The sequence below is a fragment of the Hemiscyllium ocellatum genome, chromosome 47 (genome assembly GCF_020745735.1).
Source record: "Hemiscyllium ocellatum isolate sHemOce1 chromosome 47, sHemOce1.pat.X.cur, whole genome shotgun sequence".
Classification (NCBI taxonomy): Eukaryota; Metazoa; Chordata; class Chondrichthyes; order Orectolobiformes; family Hemiscylliidae; genus Hemiscyllium; species Hemiscyllium ocellatum.
In genome coordinates, this window is record NC_083447.1 from 7867180 (window position 1) to 7894401 (window position 27222).

At 51.8% G+C, this 27222-nt stretch overlaps 1 protein-coding gene across 5 annotated transcripts; it reads right to left on the minus strand.

The window, feature by feature from the left end:
* Positions 1-571: 571 nt before the first annotated feature.
* On the minus strand, positions 572-24123 carry LOC132836753 (protein LBH-like). 5 transcript variants are annotated; one of them, XM_060856191.1, is made up of 5 exons: positions 23968-24123; positions 22968-23144; positions 21367-21447; positions 7572-7832; positions 572-3798 (listed from the first exon to the last, which is right to left on the minus strand). In XM_060856191.1, the coding sequence occupies exons 3-5, from the start codon at positions 21412-21414 to the stop codon at positions 3736-3738; spliced, it is 372 nt and encodes a 123-aa protein (XP_060712174.1). In that variant the 5' UTR covers positions 21415-21447; positions 22968-23144; positions 23968-24123; the 3' UTR covers positions 572-3735. The 5 variants fall into 5 exon arrangements, with proteins under 5 accessions (XP_060712174.1, XP_060712173.1, XP_060712172.1 ...); XM_060856190.1 differs by having other exon boundaries at positions 23947-24123; XM_060856189.1 differs by lacking the exon at positions 22968-23144 and having other exon boundaries at positions 7637-7832.
* Between the last annotated feature and the right edge of the window lie 3099 nt (positions 24124-27222).

Sequence of the window (27222 nt, forward strand, 5' to 3'; positions counted from 1 at the left end):
ACGAGGGCGCATAGCTTTATATTAACGGGAGGTAGGTATAGGACAGATGTTAGGGGTAGATTCTTTACTCAGCTAGTCGTGAGTTCATGGAATGCCCTGCCAGTAACAGTGGTGGACTCACCCTCTTTATGGGCATTTAAACGGGCATTGGATAGGCATATGGAGGATAGTGGGCTAGTGTAGGTTAGGTGGGCTTGGATCGGCGCAACATCGAGGGCCGAAGGGCCTGTACTGCGCTGTATTTTTCTATGTTCTATGTACCTTCTGGTCTTATTGTCGATGGGGTGTGAACTTGTGAACTGTTGCTGAGCTGACAATTCTGAATCCCTTGTGACTGAACCCTGTGCCCCTGAACAATGAGGTGAGTCCTCCGAGCTCTTCAACAGCGAGACATCTCGTGATGGCGCCGTTGAAATGGGATTGTAAATCATCGAATCCATACAGTCTGTGGAAGCAGGCCATTCAGCCCATCGAGCCCACACTGACCCTCCGACGAACAGAAACCTCTGACCTGTGCCACCACCTCTCCCATCAGAAAACAAACTTTAAAATGAAAGATGCAACAATTCAGCACTTTAACAGAATCAAAATGATTCCTTTAATGCAGAAACAGGTTAACATTCAGGGATTTAACAAGCACCACATCTCTACAGCTTCCGGTCTCTATAGCAATTCTATTTCATGCAAGCAGGGTAATTACGGGTTACACTGAGACACACTCAAGATTTAAGAGGTACACTGCATTACAATTAGAAAAAAGTTCAAGTATCTCTTAACCTGCATCCTATTCAGATCTTGAACACTGCCACCAGTGGGCAACGTCACAGTGACTGTGTGTATGTGTGTATACATCTGTGATTGTGTGTATGTGTGAATGAGTGTGTGCGTATGTGTGTGTACATCTGTGACTGTGTGTGACTGTGAGTGTGTACATCTGTGACTGAATGTGTATGTATGTGCGAGTGAGTGTGTGTGTACATCTGTGAGTGTGTGTGACTGTGTGTGTGTATGTGCGAGTGAGTGTGTGTGTACATCTGTGAGTGTGTGTGACTGTGTGTGTATGTGTGAGTGAGTGTGAGTGTATGTGTGTGTACATCTGTGACTGTGTTTGACTGCGTGTGTGTATGTGTGAGTGTATGTGTGTGTACATCTGTGAGTGTGTGTGACTGTGTGTGTATGTGTGTGAATACGAAAGTATTAACAAAGGGTCTGATGCTGGTTAAAACCAAACATACGTGTGTGTATATGTGTGTGTGTGTGTGAGTGTGTGTGTGTGTGTGTGTGTGTGATAGAGAGAGCATGGTGTGTGTGTGTGTGTGTGTGTGTGTGTGTGTGTGTGTGAGTGTGTGTGAGCGTGTGTGTGTGTGTGATATAGAGAGCATGGGTATGTGTGTGTGAGTGTATGTGTGTGATAGAGAGCGTGTGTATGTGTGTGAGTGTGTGTGTGATAAAGAGAGCGTGTGTATGTGTGTGTGAGTGTGTGTGATTGTATGTGTATGAGTGTATGTACGTGTTTATGAGTGCGTGTGTGTGTGAGTGCATGTGTATCTGTGTGTGTGTGTACGTATGAATGTGTGTGTGTGCTTGTGTAGCAGTGTGTGTGTGTGTGCTTGTGTAGCAGTGTGTGTGAGCATGTGTGAGTGTGAGTGTGTGTGAGTGTGAGTGTGTGTGAGTGTGAGTGTGTGTGTGAGCATGTGTGAGTGTGAGAGTGTGTGTGTGTGTGAGCATGTGTGAGTGTGAGTGTGTGTGTGTGTGAGTGTGTGTGTGAGCATGTGTGAGTGTGAGAGTGTGTGTGTGTGAGCATGTGTGAGTGTGTGTGTGTGTGTGTGAGCATGTGTGAGTGTGTGTGTGAGCATGTGTGAGTGTGAGAGTGTGTGTGTGTGTGTGAGCATGTGTGAGTGTGTGAGTGTGTGTGTGTGTGTGTGAGTGTGTGTGTGTGTGAGCATGTGTGAGTGTGAGAGTGTGTGTGTGTGTGTGTGTGAGAGAGAGAGAATGTGAGTTAGGGTGCAACTGATATTGCTCCATTCTACCACTAATCATTTGGTTTACAAATTGCATGACAGCTGAAGTTTGGTGTTAACCAGCATCAGGCCCTTTGTTAATACTTTCATATTCACTCCTGAGATAAAAGGCTTCGCCAACATTTATCACCCCGTCCCTAATTGCCCCCTTGAGAAGGTGGGGGTGAGCTGCCTTCTTGAGCTGTTGCAGCCTGTGTGCTGTAGGTAGACCCACATTGCCCTGAGGGAGGGAATTCCGGGATTTTGACCCAGCGACACTAAAGGAATAATGATATATTCCCATTGCAGGGGGTGGTGTTCCCAAGTATCTGTCGCCCCTTGTCCTTCTGGATGGAAGTGGTCATGGGTTTGGAAGGTGCTGCCTGAAGGTCTTGTATGTGGATCTTGTATCTTGGAAATGAATAGACCTGAGGGAAGGGTGACTGAACCTGAAAGGTTAACTCTGCTTTCTGTCCACGGATGCTGCCCAGGCCTGCTGAGTTTTTCCAGCAATTTCTGGTTGTGTTACCTGGAGCAGGACCAGGGTGATGTACTCTTCGAAGATTTGATCGAGGCGTTTGGAAACACAAAGGGTTTCTTGACAAAGCAGAGGAGGGGAAGAGAATAAAAACTGGAAACTGTCAGTAGTGTCTATGGCCACAGAAACAGAGTAAACATTTCTGAGTGATGAACGTTCCTCAGAATCAAAACAGACAAAGCTGACCTGGGGTAAGGGGGTTCCTTGGGGAGTTGTTGTAATCTAGGATGGGGTCTTACCAAGTCGATGGAAACAAGCCCAACGTTACAATGGTGAGTGGGGGAACAGTGTCCGGATTCTGGGGAAAGAACAGAGATCAAAGGGTGGAAAGGACTAAAAGGTGCGGTCAAGCCTGCCGTCCAATCAGCAAATGACCCAGCACACTGAAGGGGCAGAATGGCCGACTCCTGCATTGATTTGAATCGAATGGGAAACCGATCTATTCAAGTGGGCTATCGTCGGCACCATGGGCTGAATGGTCTGCTTCCACACTTTGAGAGATCACATCACACGGTTCTGGAGCTCCACCCAAAGAGGGGGATAGCAGTGGGGTGGTGATCAATGGATCTGCTGTCCCTTGTCCTTCCCTCCATGCTGGATCACACCAGGGAATCGATTCCATTCTACAGTGCAGACAGAGACCATTCAGCCCATTGAGTCCACACTGACCCTCCAAAGGGCATCCAGACCTATCCCCTCTAACCTGTATTTCCCCATGACTAACCTGCACATCCTTGGACACTATGGGGCAATTTCCCATGGCCAAGCCACCCTAACCTGTGCATCTTTGGGCTGTGGGAGGAAACCCACGCAAACATGGAGAGAACATGCAAACTCCATGTAGACAGGCGCCCGAGGGTGGGATCGAACCAGGGTCCCCAGCGCCATTAGGCAGCAGTACTAACCCACTGAGCCGCCATGTTACCAAGATGCTCACGGCCTAGAGTTTGAGCTGATGAGTGAAGGTCCCAGAGCCAAGCTGACATGTAAAGATGGAGGGGTCAGAGGTCAGGAAGGTCATCTCCCAAAGGTCATCCGAATCTTTTAATGGGCGGGAGGGGTTTGGAATGTTGATGGTGAGCTTTGCACCCTCCGTCCAGGAGCAGATTCCTTCACAACCAACCTCAGGAACGGGACACCATTCTCAGTTCCTCACTTCGCCAACCCCCACGCCCCCCTCCCCGGCCTGGGGTAGGCTCACGGCCTCGGCTCCCCCACCTCTCTCCGTCTCCGCCTCCTTCTGCTCCGCCTCGTCCTCTCCTGGGAAAGAAACACAACATGAGGAGGGAGTTGTGGACAATGTTGCTCACTCTGAAAGAGGGACGTCCCGGGGAGAGGGTGAGGTGGGGGAGGGGGGGACCCTATCGAAGATACTTCACCAGAACACCGCAGTCCACGAGCCGACACCAGGCCCTGACCCAGCCCCCCCTCGATTCTGGGGATGCTCATCCGTGTCTTCAAATCCCTCCATCTCCTCACCCCTCACTATCTCTGTAACCCCCCCATCTCCTCACCCCTCACTATCTCTGTAACCCCCTCCATCTCCTCACCCCTCACTATCTCTGTAACCCCCTCCATCTCCTCACCCCTCACTATCTCCATAACCCCTCCATCTCCTCACCCCTCACTATCTCTGTAAACCCCTCCATCTCCTCACCCCTCACTATCTCTGTAACCCCCTCCATCTCCTCACCCCTCACTATCTCCATAACCCCTCCATCTCCTCACCCCTCACTATCTCCATAACCCCTCCATCTCCTCACCCCTCACTATCTCTGTAAACACTTCATCACCCCTCCCTATCTTTGTAACCCACTCCCTCACCCCTCCCTATCTTTGTAACCCGCTCCCTCACCCCTCCCTATCTCTGTAACCCTCCTCCCTCACCCTTCCTTACCTCTGTAACCCCCTCCCTCACCCCTCCCTATCTCTGTAACCCCCCTCCATCACCCCTCCCTATCTCTGTAACCCCCTCTCTTACCCCTCCCTATCTCTGTAACCCCCTCCATCACCCCTCCCTATCTCTGTAACCCACTCCCTCACCCCTCCCTATCTTTGTAACCCACTCCCTCACCCCTCCCTATCTCTGTAACCCCCCCCACACCCCTCCCTATCTCTGTAACACCTTCCATCACCCCTCCCTGTCTCTGTAACCCCCTCCATCTCCCCTTCCTATCTCTGTAACCCCCCTCTCTTACCCCTCCCTGTCTCTGTAACCCCCTCCATCACCCCTCCCTATCTTTGTAACCCACTCCCTCACCCCTCCCTATCTCTGTAACCCCCCCCACACCCCTCCCTATCTCTGTAACACCTTCCATCACCCCTCCCTGTCTCTGTAACCCCCTCCATCTCCCCTTCCTATCTCTGTAACCCCCCCCACACCCCTCCCAATCTGTGTAACACCCTCCATCACCCCTCCCTATCTGTGTAACACCCTCCATCACCCCTCCCTATCTCTGTAAACCCCCTCCATCACCCCTCCCTATCTCTGTAACCCCCCCTCCATCACCCCTCCCAATCTGTGTAACACCCTCCATCACCCCTCCCTATCTCTGTAACCCCCCTCCATCACCCCTCCCTATCTCTGTAACCCCCTCCATCACTCCCCCTATCTCTGTAACCCCCTCCATCACTCCTCTCTATCTCTGTAACCCCCCTCCATCACCCCTCCCTATCTCTGTAACCCCCCTCCATCACCCCTCCCTATCTCTGTAACCCCCCTCCATCACCCCTCCCTATCTCTGTAACCCCCCTCCATCACTCCTCCCTATCTCTGTAACCCCCCCTCCATCACCCCTCCCTATCTCTGTAACACCCTCCATGACCTTTCCTCTTCCTACCTCCTGGTCTTGCCTAAACGTGACTCCAGACCCACAGCAATGTGATTGGCTGTTGGTTGCCTTCTGAAAATGGCCGAAGGAAGGCACTCAGTTCAGGGGTCAATTAGGGGTGGGGCACACCATCCGGCCTGGCCAGGAAAGAGTAAAAACGCATCTGTTACCCTGTTCCTTTCTCAGGGTGAAGTCACTTCCTGGGTTCTGGTGGGGGTAAACCCGGTGGTAATGGGGGATAAGGGTGGGGCTTGAATCTTGGATCTTCTAGAACTTTCAGCAGGACTTCCATGTGGCATTATGGGTAAGGTACCACTGAGATAGTAAACGGGACGGTGGGGGGAGAGGGAGGCTGAGGGAAGGGTGTGGTTAGCACAGATAGAGTGAAAAGGGAATTTCTCATTGCCCATCTCTCACTGTGGACGGTAGTTTCTGAGGATCTTTGGTGAGTTACTGCAGCGTGTCTTGTAGATGGTACACACTGCTGCTACTGAGCGTCGGGGGAAGGGATGCTTGGGGATGTGGTACCAATCAAGTGGGGGCTACTTTATCCCTGGATGGTGTTGAGCTTCTTGAGTGTTGTTGGAGCTGCCCCCATCCAGGGGCAAGTGGGGAGTATTCCCTCACCCTCCTGACTCGTGCCTTGGAGATGTGGGCGGCACGGTGGCACAGTGGTTAGCACTGCTGCCTCACAGCGCCTGAGACCCGGGTTCAATTCCTGACTCAGGCGACTGTCTGTGTGGAGTTTGCACGTTCTCCCCGTGTCTGCGTGGATTTCCTCTGGGTGTTCCGGTTTCCTCCCACAGTCCAAAGATGTGCGGGTCAGGTGAATTGGCCATGCTAAATTGCCCGTAGTGTTAGGTAAGGGGTAAATGTAGGGGTATGGGTGGGTTTCGCTTCGGCGGGTCGGTGTGGACTTGTTGGGCCGAAGGGCCTGTTTCCACACTGTAAATCTAATCTAATCTAATGGTGGACTGGCTTTGAGGTGTCAGGAGGGGAGTTACTCACCACAAGATTCTGAGCCTCTGACCTTCTCTTGCAGCCACTGTGTTGATGTGGCAGGTTTCTGGTCAATGATAACCCCCTAGATGTTGTCAGTGGGGGATTCAGTGATGGTAACACCATTGAATTCCAAGTGGCGGCGGTTAGACTGCCTCTTATTGGTGATGGTCGTAGCTTGGCATTTGCGTGGCACGAATGTTACTTGCCACTTGTCAGTCCCTTAGCCAGACCTTGTTGGATTTGAACAGGGGCTGCGTCAGTATCTGAGGAACTGGTGCTGAACATAAGTGCAATCATCGACGAACATCCCCCCCCCCAGCCTCGGCGTTACTCAGTGCTGTGATCCCAGCCTCCTGCCTGCTCTGGCAGCCAACGTGGGGAGTCTAGTCATGGACAATGGTGACCCCCAGGATAGTGTTAGTGGGGGTTGGGGGAGGGGAAATTCCACAGAATGGAATCCTAGAATCCCTACAGTGTGGAAACAGACCCTTCACCCAACAGGTCCACACTGACCCTCCAAAGAGTAACCCACCCAGACCCATTTCTCTGTCCTATATTTACCCCTTACCAATGCGACTAACCTGCACATCCCTGGGCACTATGGGACAATTTAGCACGGCCAATCCACCCTAACCTGCACATCCCTGGGCACTATGGGACAATTTAGCATGGCCAATCCACCCTAACCTGCACATCCCTGGGCACTATGGGACAATTTAGCACGGCCAATCCACCCTAACCTGCACATCCCTGAACACTATGGGACAATTTAGCATGGCCAATCCACCCTAACCTGCACATCCCTGGGCACTATGGGACAATTTAGCATGGCCAATCCACCCTAACCTGCACATCCCTGGGCACTATGGGACAATTTAGCATGGCCAATCCACCCTAACCTGCACATCCCTGAACACTATGGGACAATTTAGCATGGCCAATCCACCCTAACCAGCACATCTTTGGACTGTGGGAGGAAACCGGAGCAAACCCACACAGACACGGGGAGAATGTGCAAACTCCACACAGAGTCACCAGAGGGTGGGATTGAACCCGGGTCCCTGGCGCCGTGAGGGAGCAGTGCTAACCACCGAGCCACGGTGCCACCCTATTCGGATTGAAACGGAATATTCCCAGCTTGGTGATTCTGGTGATGTCGCCATGGAGTGATGCCCCATGAATGTTTGCGTTGGCGCCCACCTGACACCGAGCTGGTAAAAGACGGCAAAGGGAGAGAGGTGCAGCCTCCGCGGTTGGATCCTCACCGGCTGGTGCAGCTTCGCTGGGCCCTGGCTGGGTTTCTCCGGGAGCGTCTGGCTTGGCGCTGGCTTCAGGAGGGGGCCAACGTAACTCGCCACTCTCCACCTCGCTTGCATCGGTCAGCTCCACCGTAATCGAGGGCAGGCGGCCCTTGATCCTCCGGCAACCCTCGTCGGCACTTTCCAAGGGATCCGGAAATATCTGCCATGGGGGGGGAGTGGGGGGAAGCAAGAAACAAGAGGGGGGCATTAAGCAAAGAGGTGGTCTCTCACTGTCACTGATAGCCACCCACGTGCGACTGGAACTGCAGACCAGCGGGCAGGAGCCGGGTGGTTGAGTAATGGGATGGTGCTGCTCAAACGGCAACCATTCGGCCCATCGAATCTGCAAATGCTCCCTGAAAGGGCAATGCAGCAAAGGCTCGGTCATGCAGAGCTCGAAGTTTGCAAGATAGAAATAAGTATCACCTTGCATTCACCTGGACCCAAAGCAAGAGTGCCAAATTTCCAATAATGGCCGCTGACTCGTGGGCAAGGGAGTGAGGTGTTGCCAAGACAATAGGTTGACTGTGCTATTAGCCAGAGAGCAGCCAGGATAGGATAATCAGTCAAAGTTGTGATGTAGCTCATTTACACTTACAGCCATAGAGCTGTACAGAACAGAAACAGACCCTTCAGTCCAACTCATCCATGCTGACCCAATATCCTAAATTAATCTAGTCCCATTTGCCAGTATTTGGCCTATATCCCTCCAAACCCTTCCTGTTCTTATTCCCATCCAAATGCCTTTTAAATGCTGTAACTGTACCAGCCTCCACCACATCCTCTGGCAGCTCATTCCATACACACACCACCCTCTGCGTGAAATAGATGCCCCTCTAAATCATAGGATTATCATCATAGAATCCCTACAGTGTGGAAACAGGCCCTTCAGCCCAACAAGTCCACACCAACCCTCCAAAAATTAACCCACCCCAGACTCATTCCCCTTCCCTCTTACTTTACATTTCTCCTGACTAATGCACCTAACCGATACATCCCTGGACACACTGGACAATTTGGCCTGGCCAATCCACACTGACCCGCACATCTTTGGACTGTGGGAGGAAACCGGAGCACCCAGGGGAAACTCACACAGACACAGGGAGAATGAACAAACTCCACACAGACAGCTACCTGAGGCTGGCGCTGTAAGGCAGCAGTGCTAACCACTGAGCTGCTGTAAATCTTTCCCCTCTCACCCTAAACCTATGCCCCTCTAGTTCTGGACTCCCCAACCCCAGGAAAAAGACCTTGTCTATTTATCCTATCCATGCCCCTCATGATTTTATAACCCCTTATAAGGTCACCCCTCAGCCTCCGACGCTCCAGGGAAAACAGCCCCAGCCTGTTCAGCCTCTCCCTGTAGCTCAGATCCTCCAACCCTGGCAACATCCTTATAAATCTTTTCTGAACCCTTTCAAGTTTCACAACAAGTTTCACAACAGGTTCAGAATCAATGCACATTCACATGGAGAGAGCCATTCCCTACAAATACAAGGCATGTCCTTTTATTCAAATTACCTCGGGGTTTGTGGTAGTTCTGAATTCTCACTGGGGGGACTATCCCATATTGACGGCCTCTCATTACTGTTCCGGTCAAGTAGGGGAAACATTCTCTCTCAGCACATTCTACCGAAACCTTCCAACGTTGTGTGGATCTTTAAGACAATCATTTATTCACAAGGTGAGAGACACATGCCAATACCTCCATGGGATACAGACATCACTGGGGGGGGGGTGAGGGCAAGGCTGGTATTTGTTCACCAACCCTGAGTTGCCCCCTGGACTGCGTGTCTCACTCATGTACTTGGGAGAGTAATTACCCACATGGCTGTAGGTCCCGAGTCACATGGAAGCTAGACTGGGTAAGGACGGCGGATGCTGTCATGAAAAGACTTCTGCTCCAGATTTGAATCATTCCACTAGTGGTTTGGGGGGGAAATTGAACTCACTCCCCCAGATATGAGCCAAGATCACAGCCCAGTGACTTCACCATCACACCACCATCGCCATGACCAGCTCCGATTTCTGACGGTGTAGGGCTGCCTCAGTGATATTGTTGTCTAAAAGTATCTCTCTCACTTCCCCCCCCCCACCCATTTTCTCTCTCTCTCTCCCCTGCACTCTCTCTCCTCGTCTCTCTCTCCTTCCCTCTCTCCTGACCCCATCTTCCCTTTCTCTCTCGCTCTGCCCCCTTCCCATCCTTCTCTCTCTCTCACTCTCTCTCTTTCTCCCCCTCTCACTTTATCCCCTTTCTCCCCCCACTCTCTCTTTTGCTCTCTCCTCCTCTCTTTCTCCCTCTCTCTCCCTCTCTTGCTCCCTCCCTCTCCTTCTCTCCCTCTCTCCCCCTCTCCCCCTCTCTCCCTCTCTCTCCTCTCTCTGACCCCTCTCTCTCTCTCCCCCCTCCCTCTCTCTCTCCCCCCTCCCTCTCTTTCCCTCCTCCCTCTCTCCCTCTCTCTCTCTCTCTCCCCCTCTCTCTCTCCCTCTCCCTTTCCCTCTCTCCCTCTCTCTCTTTCTCTCTCCTGCTCCCTCTCTCTTTCCCTCTCTCCCTCTCTCTCTCCCTCTCTCTCTCTTTCCCTCTCTCTCTCCCTCTCCCTTTCCCTCTCTCCCTCTCTCTCTTTCTCTCTCCTGCTCCCTCTCTCTTTCCCTCTCTCCCTCTCTCTCTCCCTCTCTCTCTCTTTCCCTCTCTCTCTCCCTCTCTCCCTTTCCCTCTCTCTCGCTCTCTCTCTCTTTCCCTCTCTCTCCCTCCCTCTCTCTTCCCCTCTCTCTCCCTCTCTCTCCCCTTTTCTCCCCCTCTCTCTCCCTCCCTCTCTCTCCCCTCTCTCTCTCCCTCTCTCCCTCTCCCTCTCCCTCTCCCTCTCCCTCTCCCTCTGGAGTGGCAGAATTCACAACTTACAGAGTCATAGAGAGTCACACAGCACGGAAACACGCAGCAGCTAGTGCAGGCTAAACTGTAATCCCAAACTAAACTCATCCCGCCTGCCTGCTCCACATCCCTCCCTTTCCTATTCATGCACGCATCCAAACATCCTTCAAACATTGTAACTGTCCCCACATCCACCATTCCCTCAGGAAGACCATTCCACACATGAATCACACTCTGTGGAAAAAACCTGCCCCTCATATCTCTGCTCTCACCTTAAAAATCTTCCCCCTAGTTTTGAAATCCCCCACCTGGGGGAAGAGACCATTAACCCTATCTTAGATTAGATTACTTACAGTGTGGAAACAGGCCCTTCGGCCCAACAAGTCCACACCGACCCTCCAAAGCGCAACCCACCCAGACCCATTCCCCATTTACCCCGACCCTAACACTACGGGCAATTTAGCCTGGCTAATCCACCCTAACCTGCACATCTTTGGACTGTGGGAGGAAACCGGAGCACCCGGAGGAAACCCACGCAGACACGGGGGAGAATGTGCAAACTCCACACAGACAGGTGCCCAAGGCTGGAATCGAACCTGTGCCTCTGGCGCTGTGGGACAGCAGTGCTAACCACCGTGCCACCCATCTAAACCCCTCATGGTCTTATAAATTTCTGCAAGGACACCCCTCCTACGCTCCAATGAGAAAAAGTCCCAGCCTCCTCCTTCCAACACAAACCCCCTCCATACCCGGCAACATCCTGGTAAACCTCTCCTTCCTACAACAGGGTGACCAGAACTGGACGCAGTGTTCAGAAGATGCCTCACCAATGTCCTGTGCAACCTCAACTTGACGTCCCAACTCTAATACTCAAAACGTCTGAGCAATGAGGGCAAGCGTGCGAAACGCCTTCTGAACCGCCCTGTCTATATGTTATACAAACATCAAAGGATTCTATCTCTGAACCATTAAGTCCCTCTGTTTTTCACAACGCTACCCAAGGCCTCGCCATTATCTGTATAAGTCCCACCTCCTGAGTGCTGTATCTTGCATTTATCCAAATTGAAGTCCATCTGCTATTTTGTGCTGAACTCTGGGTTCGAAGGCTGACCGGTGTTGGGCTGGTCTGAGGTGGTTCGTTGATGGACAGAGGCGATGATTGGGAGTGGGGTTTGTCGGAAGGGGAGCTGGGGACCATGTCTGTGTTTGTCACCCTCTGTGCTCAGTCCGCCTTCCATTGACCTCATTGCCTGCTACGATGCCAATCGCTACCAACCTCCTACGGCCTTGCCCGGCCCCCAAGTTGGCTGGGAGCGAGAGAGCGCAACGCCATGAGGGGGTCTTAACGAGAAGAGGGGCTTGTCGTAAACAAGGTGGCGTTTGCTACATGACAACACCCAGCTACAAGTGACATCAGTCAGTTCGACGTTGTTTAAGCACGACTGTTGAGAGACCTCCTGACCCCAGCTGTGGCCTCATCATGTCATCGGATTGGGTGGAGCTCTGGCATTAACCCCGTCAGAGCCGTTACATCGGAGTAGGCCATTCGGCCCCTCTAGCCAGGATCATGGCTGGTCATCCAACTCCATCCCCCGTTCCCAGTTTCTCTTTGATCCCTTGAGCCCTGAGAACTGTATCTAACTCCTTGAAAACATTCAATGCTTTGGCCTCAACTCCTTTCTGTGGCAGAGAATTCCTCAGGCTCCCCCCTGCCCCCACTCTCTGGGTGGAGATATCTCTCCCCATCTCAGTCGGAATTTCCCTTTTATTGTCCACGAGATGTGGGTATCGCTGATTGGACCGGCATTTATTGCCCATTCCCTAATTGTCCACAGGGGGGCAGTTAAGAGTCAACCACAGAGCAGCCCTTTGCGAAAGGGCATTTGGAGCAGTATAGTGGCTCAGTGGTTAGCACTGCTGCCTCACGGTGCCAGGGACCCAGGTTCGATCCTACCCTCAGGCAACTGTCTGGGTAGAGTTTGCACACTCTCCCCCGGTGTCTGCGTGGGTTTCCTCCGGGTGCTCCAGTTTCCTCTCACTGTCCGAAGACATACAGTTTAGGGTGGATTGGCCGTGCTAAGTTGCTCCATAGTGTCTAGGGATGTGTAGGTTGGGTGTGTTAGCCGTGGGAAACAGTGGGGTTGTGGGATGCTCTTCAGAGGGTTGGGTGAGGGCTTGATGAGTCCAATAACCTGCTTCTACATTGACAGGATGAGTGACATTAGTGGGTTTTGACAATTATTGGTATGGGTATCAAATAGTCCCCGTTGAATTGGAGTGTGGTGCTGGAAAAGCACAGCTGGTCAGGCAACATCCGAGGAACAGGAGAATCATCGATTTTCCTTCCTGCTCCTCGGATGCTGCCTGACCTGCTGCGCTTTTCCAGCACCACACTCTCAACTCTGATCTCCAGCACCTGCAGTCCTCACTTTCTCCTAGTCCCTGTTAAATTCTTTATTTTTATCGAATTCAAATTCCACCATCAATCTGTGGTGGGATTCGAGCCCAGATTGTTATCTGGGGTCTCTGGAGAAATAGGAGAAAGTGAGGACTGCAGATGCTGGAGATCAGGGGCTGAAAATGTGTTGCTGGAAAAGCGCAGCAAGTCAGGCAGCATCCAAGGAGCAGGAGAATCGATGTTTCGGGCATGAGCCCTTCATCAGGAATGAGGAAAGTGTGCCCAGCAGGCTAAGATAAAATGTAGGGAGGAGGGACTTGGGGGAGGGGCATTGGGAATGCGATAGGTGGAAGGAGGTCAAGGTGAGGGTGATAGGCCGGAGTGGGGTGGGGGCGGAGAGGTCAGGAGGAAGATTGCAGGTTAGGAAGGTGATGCTGAGTTTGAGGGATTTGACTGAGACAAGGTGGGGGGAGGGGAAATGAGGAAACTGGAGAAATCTGAGTTCATCCCTTGTGGTTGGAGGGTTCCCAGGCGGAAGATGAGGTGCTCTTCCTCCAACCGTCGTGTTGCTATGGTCTGGCGATGGAGGAGTCCAAGGACCTGCATGTCCTTGGTGGAGTGGGAGGGGGGAGTTGAAGTGTTGAGCCACGGGGTGGTTGGGTTGGTTGGTCCGGGTGTCCCAGAGGTGTTGTCTGGAGTAATAGTCTAGCGACAATACCACCAGGCCACGGGCCATGATCTACTCCATATTTCCAGGCCATGAGCCTTACAGGACCTTACCCAACAACCCTCAGTTCCGTTAATGGCTGTAAAACAAATATCTCAAGGTACTCCCTTTAAATAATACCCCCAGTTACAGAGCAGCTGATGCAGTCCGTGTAACCAGAAACCTTTTGTGCCATTTCCTTGGCACAGATTTAGCCTCGCTATTTTCTCTGCTCCTTGTCACTGCTGCCCAGGCAGTTATTTTAATCCCATTATAAATAGCTGCGTGCCTGTGTTAGCTATCGCCAGCAATCAGTCTCCGGCTTGTGATTAATGTCACCGAGAACAGCGATTCCAACAAACTAAATCCCTCGAAGCACTTGTCAGTGTCACGGCAACGCCTCCTGCATTGATCTAGCGCCGATCAGTTGGAAAAGACGACCCAAGACGCTGACCCGACACTGCTGGGAGACTGAGCTTGTACTGAGGGGAGGGCGCCCGGTCATGAGGTGGGGGTCGGTTTTGAGGAGGGGAAGAGGGTGAGGGAGTTCCAGGATTTGAAGGTAAAGGCGGGGGTGGTGGCGACGAGAATGAAGAAATGAGGCCAGGGCCAGCAGGTCCTTGGACTCCTCCACCGGCAGAACATAACAACACGACGGCTGGAGGAGGAGCGCCTCATCTTCCGCCTGGGAACCCTCCAACCACAAGGAATGAACTCAGATTTCTCCAGTTTCCTCATTTCCCCTCCCCCCACCTTGTCTCAGTCAATTCCCTCGAATTCAGCACCGCCCTCCTAACCTGCAATCTTCTTCCTGACCTCTCCGCCCCCACCCCACTCCGGCCTATCACCCTCACCTTGACTTCCTTCCACCTATCACATCTCCATCACCCCTCCCCCAAGTCCCTCCTCCCTACCTTTTATCTTAGCCTGCTTGGCACACTCTCCTCATTCCTGATGAAGGGCTTATGCCCGAAACGTCGAATTTCCTGTTCCTTGGATGCTGCCTGACCTGCTGTGCTTTAACCAGCAACACATTTTCAGGGCCAGAGGAGGGCCATAATTTGGTCTTTGGAGAGTTCAGTGGCGAGAGGAGGTCGCAGAGATGGACAGGTTTTGTAGATAAACACAATCTGCAGACTGTCCCCATATGGAATGTTTTGGGTAGATTTACTGCCACCAATTTCTGGTTGGTTGAGTTGAAGTTGCTAAATTCAATTCTTTTTTCTTAAATTCCCTCATGGGATCGCTGGCTGGGTCACTCCCTAACTGCCCAGAGGGTAGTTAAGTGTTAACCCCCTTGCTATGAGTCTGGAGTCATGTGTAGGCCCAGACCAGGTAAGGATGGCAGATTCCTTCCCTAAAGGGTATTAGTGACCCAGATGGGAATTTTCTCAACACTGCAATGATGTGCAGGTTAGGGTGGATTGGCCGTGCTAAATTGTCCCATAGTGTTCAGGGATGTGCAGGTTAGGGTGGATTGGCTATGCTGAATTGTCCCATAGTGTTCAGGGATGTGCAGGTTAGGGTGGATTGGCTATGCTGAATTGTCCCATAGTGCCCAGGGATGTGCAGGTTATGGTGAATTGGCTGTGCTAAATTGTCCCATAGTGTCCAGGGATGTGCAGGTTAGGGTGGATTGGCCGTGCTAAATTGTCCCATAGTGCCCAGGGATGTGCAGGTTAGGGTGGATTGACCATGCTAAATATAGGGTAGTGGGAACATGTCACTCATCAGAGGGTCGGTGTGGACTTGTCGGGCCGAATGGCCTGTTTCAACACTGTCGGGGTTCTGTGAACTGGCAATGGATTCATAATCACCATTAAATTCTTAATTCCAGATTTTTATTGATTACAATTCCACCAGCCAGGATTCAAACCAAGGTCCCCAGAGTCTCTGGATTAACAATTTAGTGGCAGTAGCACTAGGCTGTCACCTCACCCAGGGATACCCACCCAAAACCTGTGGTAGAAGTTAGACCCGGACTTAGTTGACATCAAAAGCGCCTGGACATCTCTTCTGAGACGTCAGATTAAGTTCACTTTATGATCTAGATACATGCCCCTAACAGTCAGAAAGATCGCCCTCTCTCAAGGCATCATGGGTCTAACTACAGCCTGTAGCGGTTCCAGAACGCACCTGCTCAAGGGGCAATTAGGGATGGGCAATAAATCCTGGCCAGCCAGTGAGCCCCACACCCCACAATATGTGAAAAACGTCACTGTTGCACTCTATATCCTGGCGAACGTCAGGAGGGCCAGTTAGCTCAGTTGGCTGGATGGCTGGCTGGTTCCCAATATGGAGTGACACCAACAGCGTGGTTCGATTCCTGCAGTGGCTGAGGTTACAATGATGGCCTCATCTTCTCCACCTCTCCCCCGCACCTGAGGAGTGGTGAGCATCAGGTGAAAAACAACACCCCATCCCCAATGGGAGAGTGATCCTCTGGGATTGTGATGACCTTATGGTGCCGTTGTGAGCTGCCCTTTACAATCTGGAGAGCAAATCTTACCTTTATCCCCTCAGGTACTAATTATCTTATATATGATAATGAAACATAGAATAAAACTTTTAAAATTGACTTTACCCCTGGGAAAAGACATTGGCTATTCACACTCAAGGTCTTTTTTGAGCTATAGTTCAGCACAAAATAGCAACAGGGAGATGCTGGGGCTGTTTTCCCTGGAGTGTCGGAGGCTGAGGGGTGACCTTATAGAGTTTTACCAAATTATGAGGGGCATGGATAGGATAAATAGACAAAGTCTTTTCCCTGGGGTGGGGGAGTCCAGAACTAGAGGGCATAGGTTTAGGGTGAGAGGGGAAAGATATAAAAGGGACCTAATGGGCAACTTTTTCACACAGAGGGTGGTGTGTGTATGGAATGAGCTGCCAGAGGAAGTGGTGGAGGTTGGTACAATTACAAAATTTAAAAGGCATCTGGATGGGTATATGAATAGGAAGGGTTTGGAGGGATATGGGCCAAGTGCTGGCAAATGGGACTAGATTGGGTTGGGATATCGGGTCAGCATTGACCAGTCAGACCAAAGGGTCTGTTCCTGTGCTGTCTATCTCTATGACTTGAAGTCTTGTTTGACCAATGTTTGTTGGCAAACCCAACAGGTAATTGGGGAATGGGGACAGCTCCTTCCTGAGTTGAAAGGATTATCTGATAAGGAATGGGAGAGGAGATTGGGATGTCACTCATTTGGAGTTTGGAAACACGGGGCGTGGTCATACTGAAGCATACAGAATCCTGAGGGGGTTTGATGGAGGTGGGGGGGGGATATTGAGGGGGATTGATGGGGGTGGGGGTTACTTAGGGGGATTGATGGGGGTGAGGGGGGGTACTGAGGGGGTTTGATGGGGGTGAGGGGGGATACTGAGGGGGATTGATGGGGGTGAGGGGGGATATTGAGGGGGTTTGATGGGGGTGGGGGGGATACTGAGGGGGATTGATGGAGGTGGGGGGGATACTGAGGGGGTTTGATGGGGGTGAGGGGGGAATACTGAGGGGGCTTGATGGGGGTGAGGGGGGATATTGAGGGGGATTGATGGGGGTGAGGGGGTGGGGGGATACTGAGGGGGATTGATGGGGTGAGGGGGATATTGAGGGGGATTGATGGGGGTGAGGGGGTGGGGGGATACTGAGGGGGATTGATGGGGGTGAGGGGGGTACTGAGGGAGATTGATGGGGTGAGGGGGTTACTGAGGGGTATTGATGGGGCTGGGGGGGTTACTGAGGGGGATTGATGGGGCTGGGGGGGTTACTGAGGGGTATTGATGGGGCTGGGGGGGATACTGAGGGGGATTAATGGGCTGTGGGGTGTGGGGGGATACTGAGCAAGTGCATCCCTCGTTGAGGAGTTGCTGAGTGACCCAAATCTGAAGCGCACTGTTTCACTCTAAGAGGAATGACTGAGTTGATCTTTTGTTTTCTTGTCGTGAGCCTTTGGCTTTTGGGGGGGGGGGGGTGAGTTTGCACATTCTCCCCCTGTCTGCGTGGGCTTCCCCCCCCACAGTCCAACGATGTGCAGGTTATTGTGGATTGGCCTTGCAAATTACCCATAGTGCCCTGGGATATGCAGGGTAGGGTGGATTATCCCTGAGGAATGTGGGGTTCTGGAAATAGGGTGTGGCTGTGGGTGGGATAGCCTTTGGGAGGGTCAGTCAGGGCTGAATGGTCAGTGTTACGCTGTGGGGATACTATGATGGCTTTGAGTTGGACAGGTCTTTGATGGCCTGGTGGATGGGAGCCAGGCCTGAGAGTGGGTTTCCAGCTCTAATCTGATCTTATTGGCTAGTAGAGCAGGCTGGAGGGGCTGAATGGCCTACTGCTACACTGTTTAGGCTTCCATCAGTGGGGCCAGCCACTGAACCTGTGCAGGGTGGTTACGGAGTGTTGGAAGGAGTTTGTGGAAATAATCCACAGGAATGCCACTGAAGCTGGGAATTGTAAATTCCAGTCTGAAACAATTACACACCAACAGGACAGTGATCACAACAGCCTGTTCACTGATGGGATTGATAGCTGCCCTCCTTATCGGAGCGTTTGGAAAAGGGACAGCTGGCTGGACCTCAGAGAATAGGGGTTTCCCTGACTGGGGCTGTTAACCTGGTCCAATCAGGGAGTCCTGGCTGACAGGAATGTCAGGAGATTCTGTTCACTGGCCCTGAGGGAGCTGGGTCAGTATCAGGGACTCTCCCTGTGCAAATAAAGGGGGAATGGGATACCGGAGTTATTTCACTTTCCCCTACATGGGACTCATTGTGGCTGGCGAGAGTCATTTAAGCACAGGCCATTCGGTCTACTGAGTTTGTGCTAGCTCATCAGACATCAGTCAGTCCCATTCCCACACCACACTCTCTCCTGTAGTTCAGGGATGGGGGTTGGGTGTGGAATGGCCTAGGGGTATTCTCTCTGGACTGTAGATCCACATCATGCCTCAGGTTCGAATCCTGCCAGGGCCGATGTTGGAATTTGAATTCAATAAAATTCTGGGAATTCTGAGTCTAATGATGATCGTGGATCTATTGTCGATTGTTGGAAAAACCCGTCGGGTTCACAAATGCCCTTCAGGTAAGGAAACTGCCACCCTTACCCGGTCTGGCCTACACGTGACTCCTGACCCACTGCGATGGGGTCGACGCTCTCCAGCTCTCGGGGGCAATTAGGGACGGGGCAATAAATGCTGGGCCTAGGCAGAAACACCCTCATCCTGTGAATGAAATTTAACAAAATGGCCTTGAAGGGCACTCAGTTCCAGAAAGCCCAAGGGGTAATTCCAGAGGGGCAGTAAATACTGGCCTTGTCCCCCCTCCCCCCTCCCCGTGTGAAATGCAGTGAGGGCACTCGCATTGAAACAGTGATGTTGCAGAAAGGGAGCCATTTTGAAATGCTTCGATCTGTCCCCCAGTCTGAACTGGGCCGATCCAGTCCCGTCTGGACCCTCTCACAGGATGAGGCTGTCTCTGGCTGGGTCAACACTTATTGCCCCATCTCTAATCGCCGCGGGAGGGCAGTTTCAGAGTCAACCCCATCGCTGTGGGTCTGGAGTCACTTGTAGGCCAGACCGGGTAAGGAGGGCAGATTTCCTTCCATCAGGTGAAACTGATGGTTTTTTCCAACACTTGACAATCCTGATCCCCTACAGTCAAGTTTATTAATCAAAGTTAAGCAACACTAGCGGCCTTGGTGGGATTTGAACCCTTGGCTAACAGCATTAGCCTGGCCTTAAGGAATACTGAGTGCAGACACATTACAAGCACCCCATTGTCCCCCAGGAGTGGGGATGGAGTTGATGGACTCAAGCTAACCATGTTGCTGTTGGCTGGATCTGTGTGGATATGATTTCACAAGCAACCTCTCCCTGGTGGGACTGGACATTAGTTATTCTTTAACTATCAACATGAGCACAGACCGGTTGATCGTTATTTCATCACAGGAACTTATGCAAATGTTGCATAATCATTTCTAACAACCAGAGAAAACATACAAGGCTTCATATGATATCTCACTCAGAGATGGGATCTCTGACACACTGACCCTCCGACAGTGCAGCACTCCCTCAGCACTGATCCTCCAACAGTGCCCATTCCCTCAGCACTGATCCTCTGACAGTGCCCACTCCCTCAGCACTGACCCTCCGATAGTGCAGCACTCCCTCAGCACTGATCCTCCAACAGTGCCCATTCCCTCAGCACTGATCCTCTGACAGTGCCCACTCCCTCAGCACTGACCCTCCGATAGTGCAGCACTCCCTCAGCACTGATCCTCTGACAGTGCCCACTCCCTCAGCACTGACCCTCCGACAGTGCGGCACGCCCTCAGCACTGACCCTTTGACAATGCGGCACTCCCTCAGCAAATACCCTCTAACAGCACAGCAGACCCTCAGCACTGACCCTCCGACAGTGTGGCCCTCCCTCAGCATTGACCCTCCGACAGTGCAGTGGTGCTCCATCAGCACTGACATCCGACAGAGCACACTCCCCCAGCACTGACTCTTCGACAATGCGGCACTCCCTCAGCACTGACCCTCCAACAGTGCAGCACTCCCTCAATACTGACCCTCTGACAGTGCGGCGCTCCCTCAGCACTGATTCTTCGACAATGCAGTTCTCCCTCAGCACTGACCCTCCGACAGTGTGGCTCTCCCTCAGCACTGACCCTCTGACAGTGCCCACTCCCTCAGCACTGACCCTACGACAGTGCCCACTCCCTCAGCACTGACCCTACGACAGTGCCCACTCCCTCAGCACTGACCCTCCGACAGTGCCCACTCCCTCAGCACTGACCCTCCGACAGTGCCCACTCCCTCATCACTGATCCTCCGACAGAGTAAAAAATGAGGTCTGCAGATGCTGGAGATCACAGCTGCAAATGTGTTGCTGGTCAAAGCACAGCAGGCCAGGCAGCATCTCAGGAATAGAGAATTCGACGTTTCGAGCATGCCCACTCCTTCAGCACTGACCCTCCGACAGAGCCCACTCCCTCAGCACTGACCCTCCGACAGTGCCCACTCCCTCAGCACTGACGCTCCTACAGTGTCCACTCTCTCAGCACTGACCCTCCGACAGTGCCCACTCTCTCAGCACTGACCCTCCGACAGTGCCCACTTCCTCAGCACTGACCTTCCGACAATGCAGCACTCCCTCAGCACTGACCCTCCGACAGTGCCCATTCCCTCAGCACTGACCCTCCGACAGTGCCCACTCCCTCAGCAGTGACCCTCCGACAGTGCCCACTCCCTCAGCACTGGCCCTGCGACAGTGCCCACTCCCTCAGCACTGACCCTCCGACAGTGCCCACTCCCTCAGCACTGACCCTCCGACAATGCAGCACTCCCTCAGCACTGACCCTCTGACAGTGCTCACTCCCTCAGCACTGACCCTCCGTCAGTGCCCACTCCCTCAGCACTGGCCCTGCGACAGTGCCCACTTCCTAAGCACTGACCCTCTGACAGTGCCCACTCCCTCAGCACTGACCCCCCAACAGAGCCCACTCCCTCAGCACTGACCCTCTGACAGTGCCCACTCCTTCAGCATTGACCCTCTGACAGTGACCACTCCCTCAGCACTGACCCTCCGACAGTGCCCACTCCCTCAGCACTGACCCTCCGACAGTGCCCACTCACTCAGCCCTGTATGTGAGCAGAAGGGGTCATGAATGATGGACGGTACTGAGTTGTGACAAAGTGGTGGAACGTACAGAAAGCTTTTCGCACTGACCTGTACGGGAAGGTGTTCCACCTTTTCCTTCAGGCTGACGTTTTCCATTGCAGATTCCTGGGTGAGCGGGGCTGCGTGAGGCTGGGGACAGAGAGACAGAGAGATAGGAAATGTTTCAGAACCTCAGCAACATTCCAGAATCAATCTGTGTTCGTGGGGTGGGCATTGACCCTCCCTCTCAGTATACCCTGCCCGTCTGCCACCCTGCGGTAATGAGTTCCCAAGGTGGGACAGCCTGTCGGACTCTTAGCCTCCCTCTGACCAAGGAGATCTTTGCGGTAAGTACAGGGGGCAGCTCACTACCACCCTCCCTGGACTCTGCCCCCTCAGGCACGCTCCACCATTACTATCTCACCTCAGCCTTAACTCCACCTTCCTGCTCACTCCTCCTGTCCCTTCAGCCCGATCCTAGTTACAACCCTCCTCCTCATTCAGTGTCTCGGCGTGACCCATCCTTTGGAGTAGCAGACTCTCTGCATTCACCACCCTTCGAGAGAAATAATTCATCTTCATCACAGTTTCAAATCTGCCACCCATTCTCCTAAACCTCTCATGTCTCGGTGGTTGATGGGGGAAGAAAAATGCGCACGTTAGGGGGGGATTGGCCGAATAAGTTGCCCCATGGTGCCCCAGGAACATGCAAGCTAGGTGGGTTACCCATGGGAAATGCAGGGTTACAGGGATAGGGTATGGATGGAATGTTCTTGGGAGGGTTGGTGTGGTCTTGATGGACAATAGACAATAGGTGCAGGAGTAGGCCATTCTGCCCTTCGATGGGCTGAATGGCCTGCTTCCACACTGTAAGGATTCTAAGACACTGGTCAGACCATGGCTGGACTAGCATGGGCAGTTTGGACGGCTTATTCAAGGAAAGATATACTGGAATCAGAGACAGTCCACAGAGATGGTTCACCTGGTTGATATTGGAGGGAGAGGGACTGTCTCCTGAAGTGAGATTGACTTTCTGTCTATCCCTTTAATTATTTGAGTATTCAATGAGATCGCCTCTCAATTCTCCGAAACGGTAGAGAATGCAGACCCCAAATTGACCCGGTTTACCTAATGCCTCATCTTAAGAAATTCCCACACCCCCCCAACCTTGACATCTCAGGAACCAATCAAACGATCCTACTGAATTGAAATATTGGGCAGGATTTGATCCATTGGGATCGCTCCCCTTCCATGTGTACCCACCCTCCGCTCAACCCCATCCCTGGCCTCACCAGTATCCACCTCCCTGCCAATATCACTGACCCCTCCCCAGCTCTGCACCAACCACAAAGAGGATTTCAATCAGGGAGAACTGGGGACAGAATGGAGGGAGGTCAAGGACATTGTGGGTGGAGCAGGATGGAGTCAAAGGGAAAGGGGAGAATACAAATAATGGGGGACAGGAAATTCAGAATGAAGACAGAATGCTGAAATTGAAAGGGGATGGGAAGTTTGTTGGAGGAAAATGTTGAGGAACAAAATTTGAACGGGAGGAAAAAGGATTGGGTAAAGGAATTGGATGATATTTACATTAAATAAGTTCTCTGCTGGTAAATGGATTGGAGATTAGGGTCGGACAAGACTGAGCGGTGATTCAGGGTATGGTTTACCTCAGTCCATGTCTTCCACAACGTCGCTGGACTCTGGGTTCTGTCTCTCTCCCTCTCTCTCTCTCTCTCTCTGGGTCTCTCTCTGGGTCTCTCTCTCTTCCTCCTTGACTCACTGCCTCAGGATTCGGTCAGACTCTGGGGGAGTTGGGTCAACAACACGAGCCACCAGCTCGATCTCTGAAGGAGGCAGCAATAATTCTCATGTAGGTCACTGACCACACTCACAGACACCCACCCACAGACACCCACAGACACACACCCACAGACACACACTCACAGACACCCACAGACACCCACCCACAGACACACACTCACAGACACCCACAGACACACACCCACAGACACCCACCCACAGACACACACTCACAGACACACACTCACAGACACCCACCCACCCACAGACACCCACCCACAGACACACACTCACAGACACCCACCCACTGACACACACTCACAGACACCCACAGACACACACCCACAGACACACACTCACAGACACACACCCACAGAAACACACCCACTCACAGACACCCACCCACAGACACACACTCACAGACACCCACCCACCCACAGACACCCACCCACCCACAGACATCCACTCACAGACACCCACTCACAGACACACACCCACAGAAACACACCCACTCACAGACACCCACTCACAGACACACACTCACAGACACCCACCCACCCACAGACACCCACCCACCCACAGACACCCACTCACAGACACCCACTCACAGACACACACCCACAGAAACACACCCACTCACAGACACCCACTCACAGACACACACCCACAGAAACACACCCACCCACAGACACACACTCACAGACACACACCCACAGACACCCACCCACAGAAACACACCCACCCACAGACACCCACCCACAGACACACCCCCATAGACACACACACTCACAGACACCCACCCACAGACACCCACCCACAGACACCCACTCACAGGCACACACCCACCTAGAGAACTAGATCGCTGACCTCTCCTCGAGTGACAGCTGAATGGAAGTGCAGCCGGTTAAATCTGGACAGCTTCATCTCTCATTCTCACACTCCTTCCTTCGCTTCCATTCTTCCAATCTCTGCTTTTCTCCATGTGCCTCTCTCAATCTGATATTGCCTCTCTCTCCCCCCCTCTCTCTCTCCCCCCTCCCTCTCTCTCCGCCCTCCCTCTCTCTCCCCCTCTCTCTGTCCCTCTCTCTCTCTCTCTCTCCCCCTCTCTCTCTCTCTTCCCCTCTCTCTTGCTCTCTTTCCCCCCACTCTCTCTCTCCCCCTCTCTCTCTCCCTCTCTCTCTCTCTCTCTCTCCCCCCCTCCCTCTCTCCGCCCTCCCTCTCTCTCCCCCTCTCTCTCTCCCTCTCTCTCTCTCCCTCTGCTCTGTCCTGGCTTTCCAATGCCTTCTCTATCCTTTTCACTCGGGTTCTGTATCTCTCTTCCTCTCCTCTGACTCTACCCTTTCTACATCACTTTATCTTACCCTTTCCTATCGCGCTCTCTCTCTAACATTGGATAAATCTCTGCCCAGTCTCTGTCTCTAATTTGGTTTCTCCCTGTGAGAGTCTGCCTCGCCTTCTCGCTTTCCTGTTGATATCTCTGTGCCTGTTTCTCTCTGCCTCTGGGTAACTCTGTCAATCTCAAATATCTAACTCTGGCTGACCCTCCCTACTCTGTGCCTGACTTTCCTTTTATTTCAGTGTCTGTCACTCTAACTCTGTTTGTCTCGATATTCTGTATTTATCTCTTTGCCTCGTTATCACTATCTCTATATCTCTTGATCTTGGTACCTATCTCTAAGTCTGCGTCTGTCTCTGTATCTTTGTATCCGTCTCTCTATCTCTCTGTTGCTCTATCTCTGTCTCTCAATCTCTCTTTGTTTTTCTATCTCTGTGTGTGTGTCTCTCTCTCTCTATCTATCTCTGTGTCTGTCTATCTCGTTTTCACTATCTTGGTGCCTGTCTCTATCTCTCTATCGATCTACTCTCTGTCTATCTTTCTATATCTCTATCTGTCTATCTCAAAGCCTATCTCTCTATCTCTATATCTGTCTCTCTATTTCTCTCTCTCTCTGTCTCTCTCTCTATCTCACTGTCACTATATCTCTATCTCAGTGTCTGACTTGCTGTCTATGTATCTGTCTCTCTATCTCTCTTTCTCTCTCTCTCTGTCTTTCTATCTCTGTATCTCTCTCTCTCTGTTTCTCTTAATGTCTGTCTCTCTCTCTCTGTTTCTTTTGGTATGTGTGTGTGTGTCTCTCTCTCTCTCTGTTTCTCTCAGTATCTGTCTCTCTCTCTCTCTCTCTCTGTTTCTCTCAGTATCTGTCTCTCTCTCTCTCTCTCTGTTTCTCTCAGTATCTGTCTCTCTCTGTGTTTCTCTTGGTATGTGTGTGTGTGTGTCTCTCTCTCTCTGTTTCTCTTAGTGTCTGTCTCTCTCTCTCTGTTTCTGTTGGTATGTGTGTCTCTCTCTCTCTCTCTCTGTTTCTCTCAGTATCTGTCTCTCTCTGTCTCTGTGTCTATCTCTATCTCTTGCTCTTTCTGCCCTGATGCTGCACGTTCCTTACCACCACATCCTTCCCTCAGCTTCTATAGGATTAATGCCTCTTGTGATTAGAGTCGGACTGAGACAGTGGACGAGCTAACAAGTGGGGGCCACGTCATGGATAATCCTGAGAAGGAATTAGGATTTTGCCACAGGTCTGGGAACAGGAGGGAGAGCGAGCAAATGCATACCATAGACTCATACAGCATAGAAACAAAGCCTATGGTCCCATTATCGAAAGGTCAGGCGATGCCATTGGGTCAGATAGTGACCAATCAGTTTTGACCGTCTGTCTTGGAATGGGACAGGAGATAAAATCCCTTGATTTTGAGGGGGATGTGGAAATCCTGACGAATCAACAATGTGGACAAAATATCCCATTCTGTCTCTATCGCTCTGCCTCCCTCGTGAGAATCTCACAATCTCCCAGCCATCGGTATTTGACCATCAGCTGACTGGGCAGATATCGGTATGATTGTGTACTGCTGTCACAGACACTTAGTTTGAAGACGAGTTAACTGTCAGATAATACTTTCTCTCTCGCTTTATCTCTTCTCTCTATATCTTTCTCTCTCTTTACCTCTCTCTCACTCTCTCTATCTCTCCCGTTATCTCTTTATCTCTCTCTCTCTATCCCTCTCTCTTTACCTCTCTCTCTGTCACTCTCTCTATCTCTCTTTATCTCTATCTCTCTCACTTTATCTCTCTTTCGATATTTCTCTCTCCTTACCTCTCTCTCTCTCTCTATCTCTCCCGTTATCTCTTTATCTCTCTCTCTCTCTATACCTCTCTTTTTACCTCTCTCTTATCACTCTCTCTATCTCTCTTTATCTCTATCTCTCTCTCTTTATCTCTCTGTCTCTCTCTCTCTCCTTTTCTCTCTCTATACCTCTCTCTCTATATCTCTCATTATCTCTATCTATCTCCCAGTCTCTCTTTACCTCTCTCTCTATCACTCTCTCTATCTCTCTTTATCTCTCTCTTTATCTCTGTCCCTATCTCTCTCCCTTTATCTCTCTCTATCTCTCTCCTTATCTCTCTCTCTATATCTCTTTTTATCTCTATCTATGGTTAGCACTGCTGCCTCACAGCGCCTGAGACCCAGGTTCAATTCCCAACTCAGGCGACTGACTGTGTGGAGTTTGCACGTTCTGCGTGGGTTCCTCCGGGTGCTCCGGTTTCCTCCCACAGTCCAAAGATGTGCGGGTCAGGTGAGTTGGCCATGCTAAATTGCCTGTAGTGTTAGGTAAGGGGTAAATGTAGGGGTATGGGTGGGTTGCGCTTCGGCGGGTCGGTGTGGACTTGTTGGGCCGAAGGGCCTGTTTCCACATTGTAAATCTAATCTAATCTAATCTAATCTATCTCCCAGTCTCTCTTTATCTCACTCTCTCTTTCTCTCTCTCTACCTCATTCTCTCTCTTTATCTCTCTCTCTATCTCTCTCTCTATCTCTCTCTCTCTCTCTTTATCTCTTCATCTCTTCAGCCTCCCTCCTCTTGGAACGTAAGAGCTCGGAGCAGGGCTCGGCCATCTGGCCCCTCCAGCCTGTTCCCCCAATCAGTAAGACCATGGCTGATCTTTATCCTGGCCTCAGCTCCACCAACCCACCCTCTCACCATCACCCTTAATCCCTTTACTGTTCAAAACTCTATCTCTGCCTCAAAATCATTCAACAAGGAAGCCTCAGCTGCTTCCCTGGGCAGG

Bases quoted from the DNA above. Each gene is read 5' to 3' on its own strand.
- LOC132836753 (XM_060856188.1), bottom strand. From the start codon at position 24,024: ATGAAGCTGTCCAGATTTAACCGGCTGCACTTCCATTCAGCTGTCACT. The intron at 7,833-21,366 runs GTCAGTGCGAAA...CCCCCATGGCAG, and splicing joins TGGAACACCTTCCCGTACAG to ATATTTCCGGATCCCTTGGA. The intron at 3,799-7,571 runs GTGGGCGCCAAC...TTTCTTTCCCAG, and splicing joins TTTTACCAGCTCGGTGTCAG to GAGAGGACGAGGCGGAGCAG.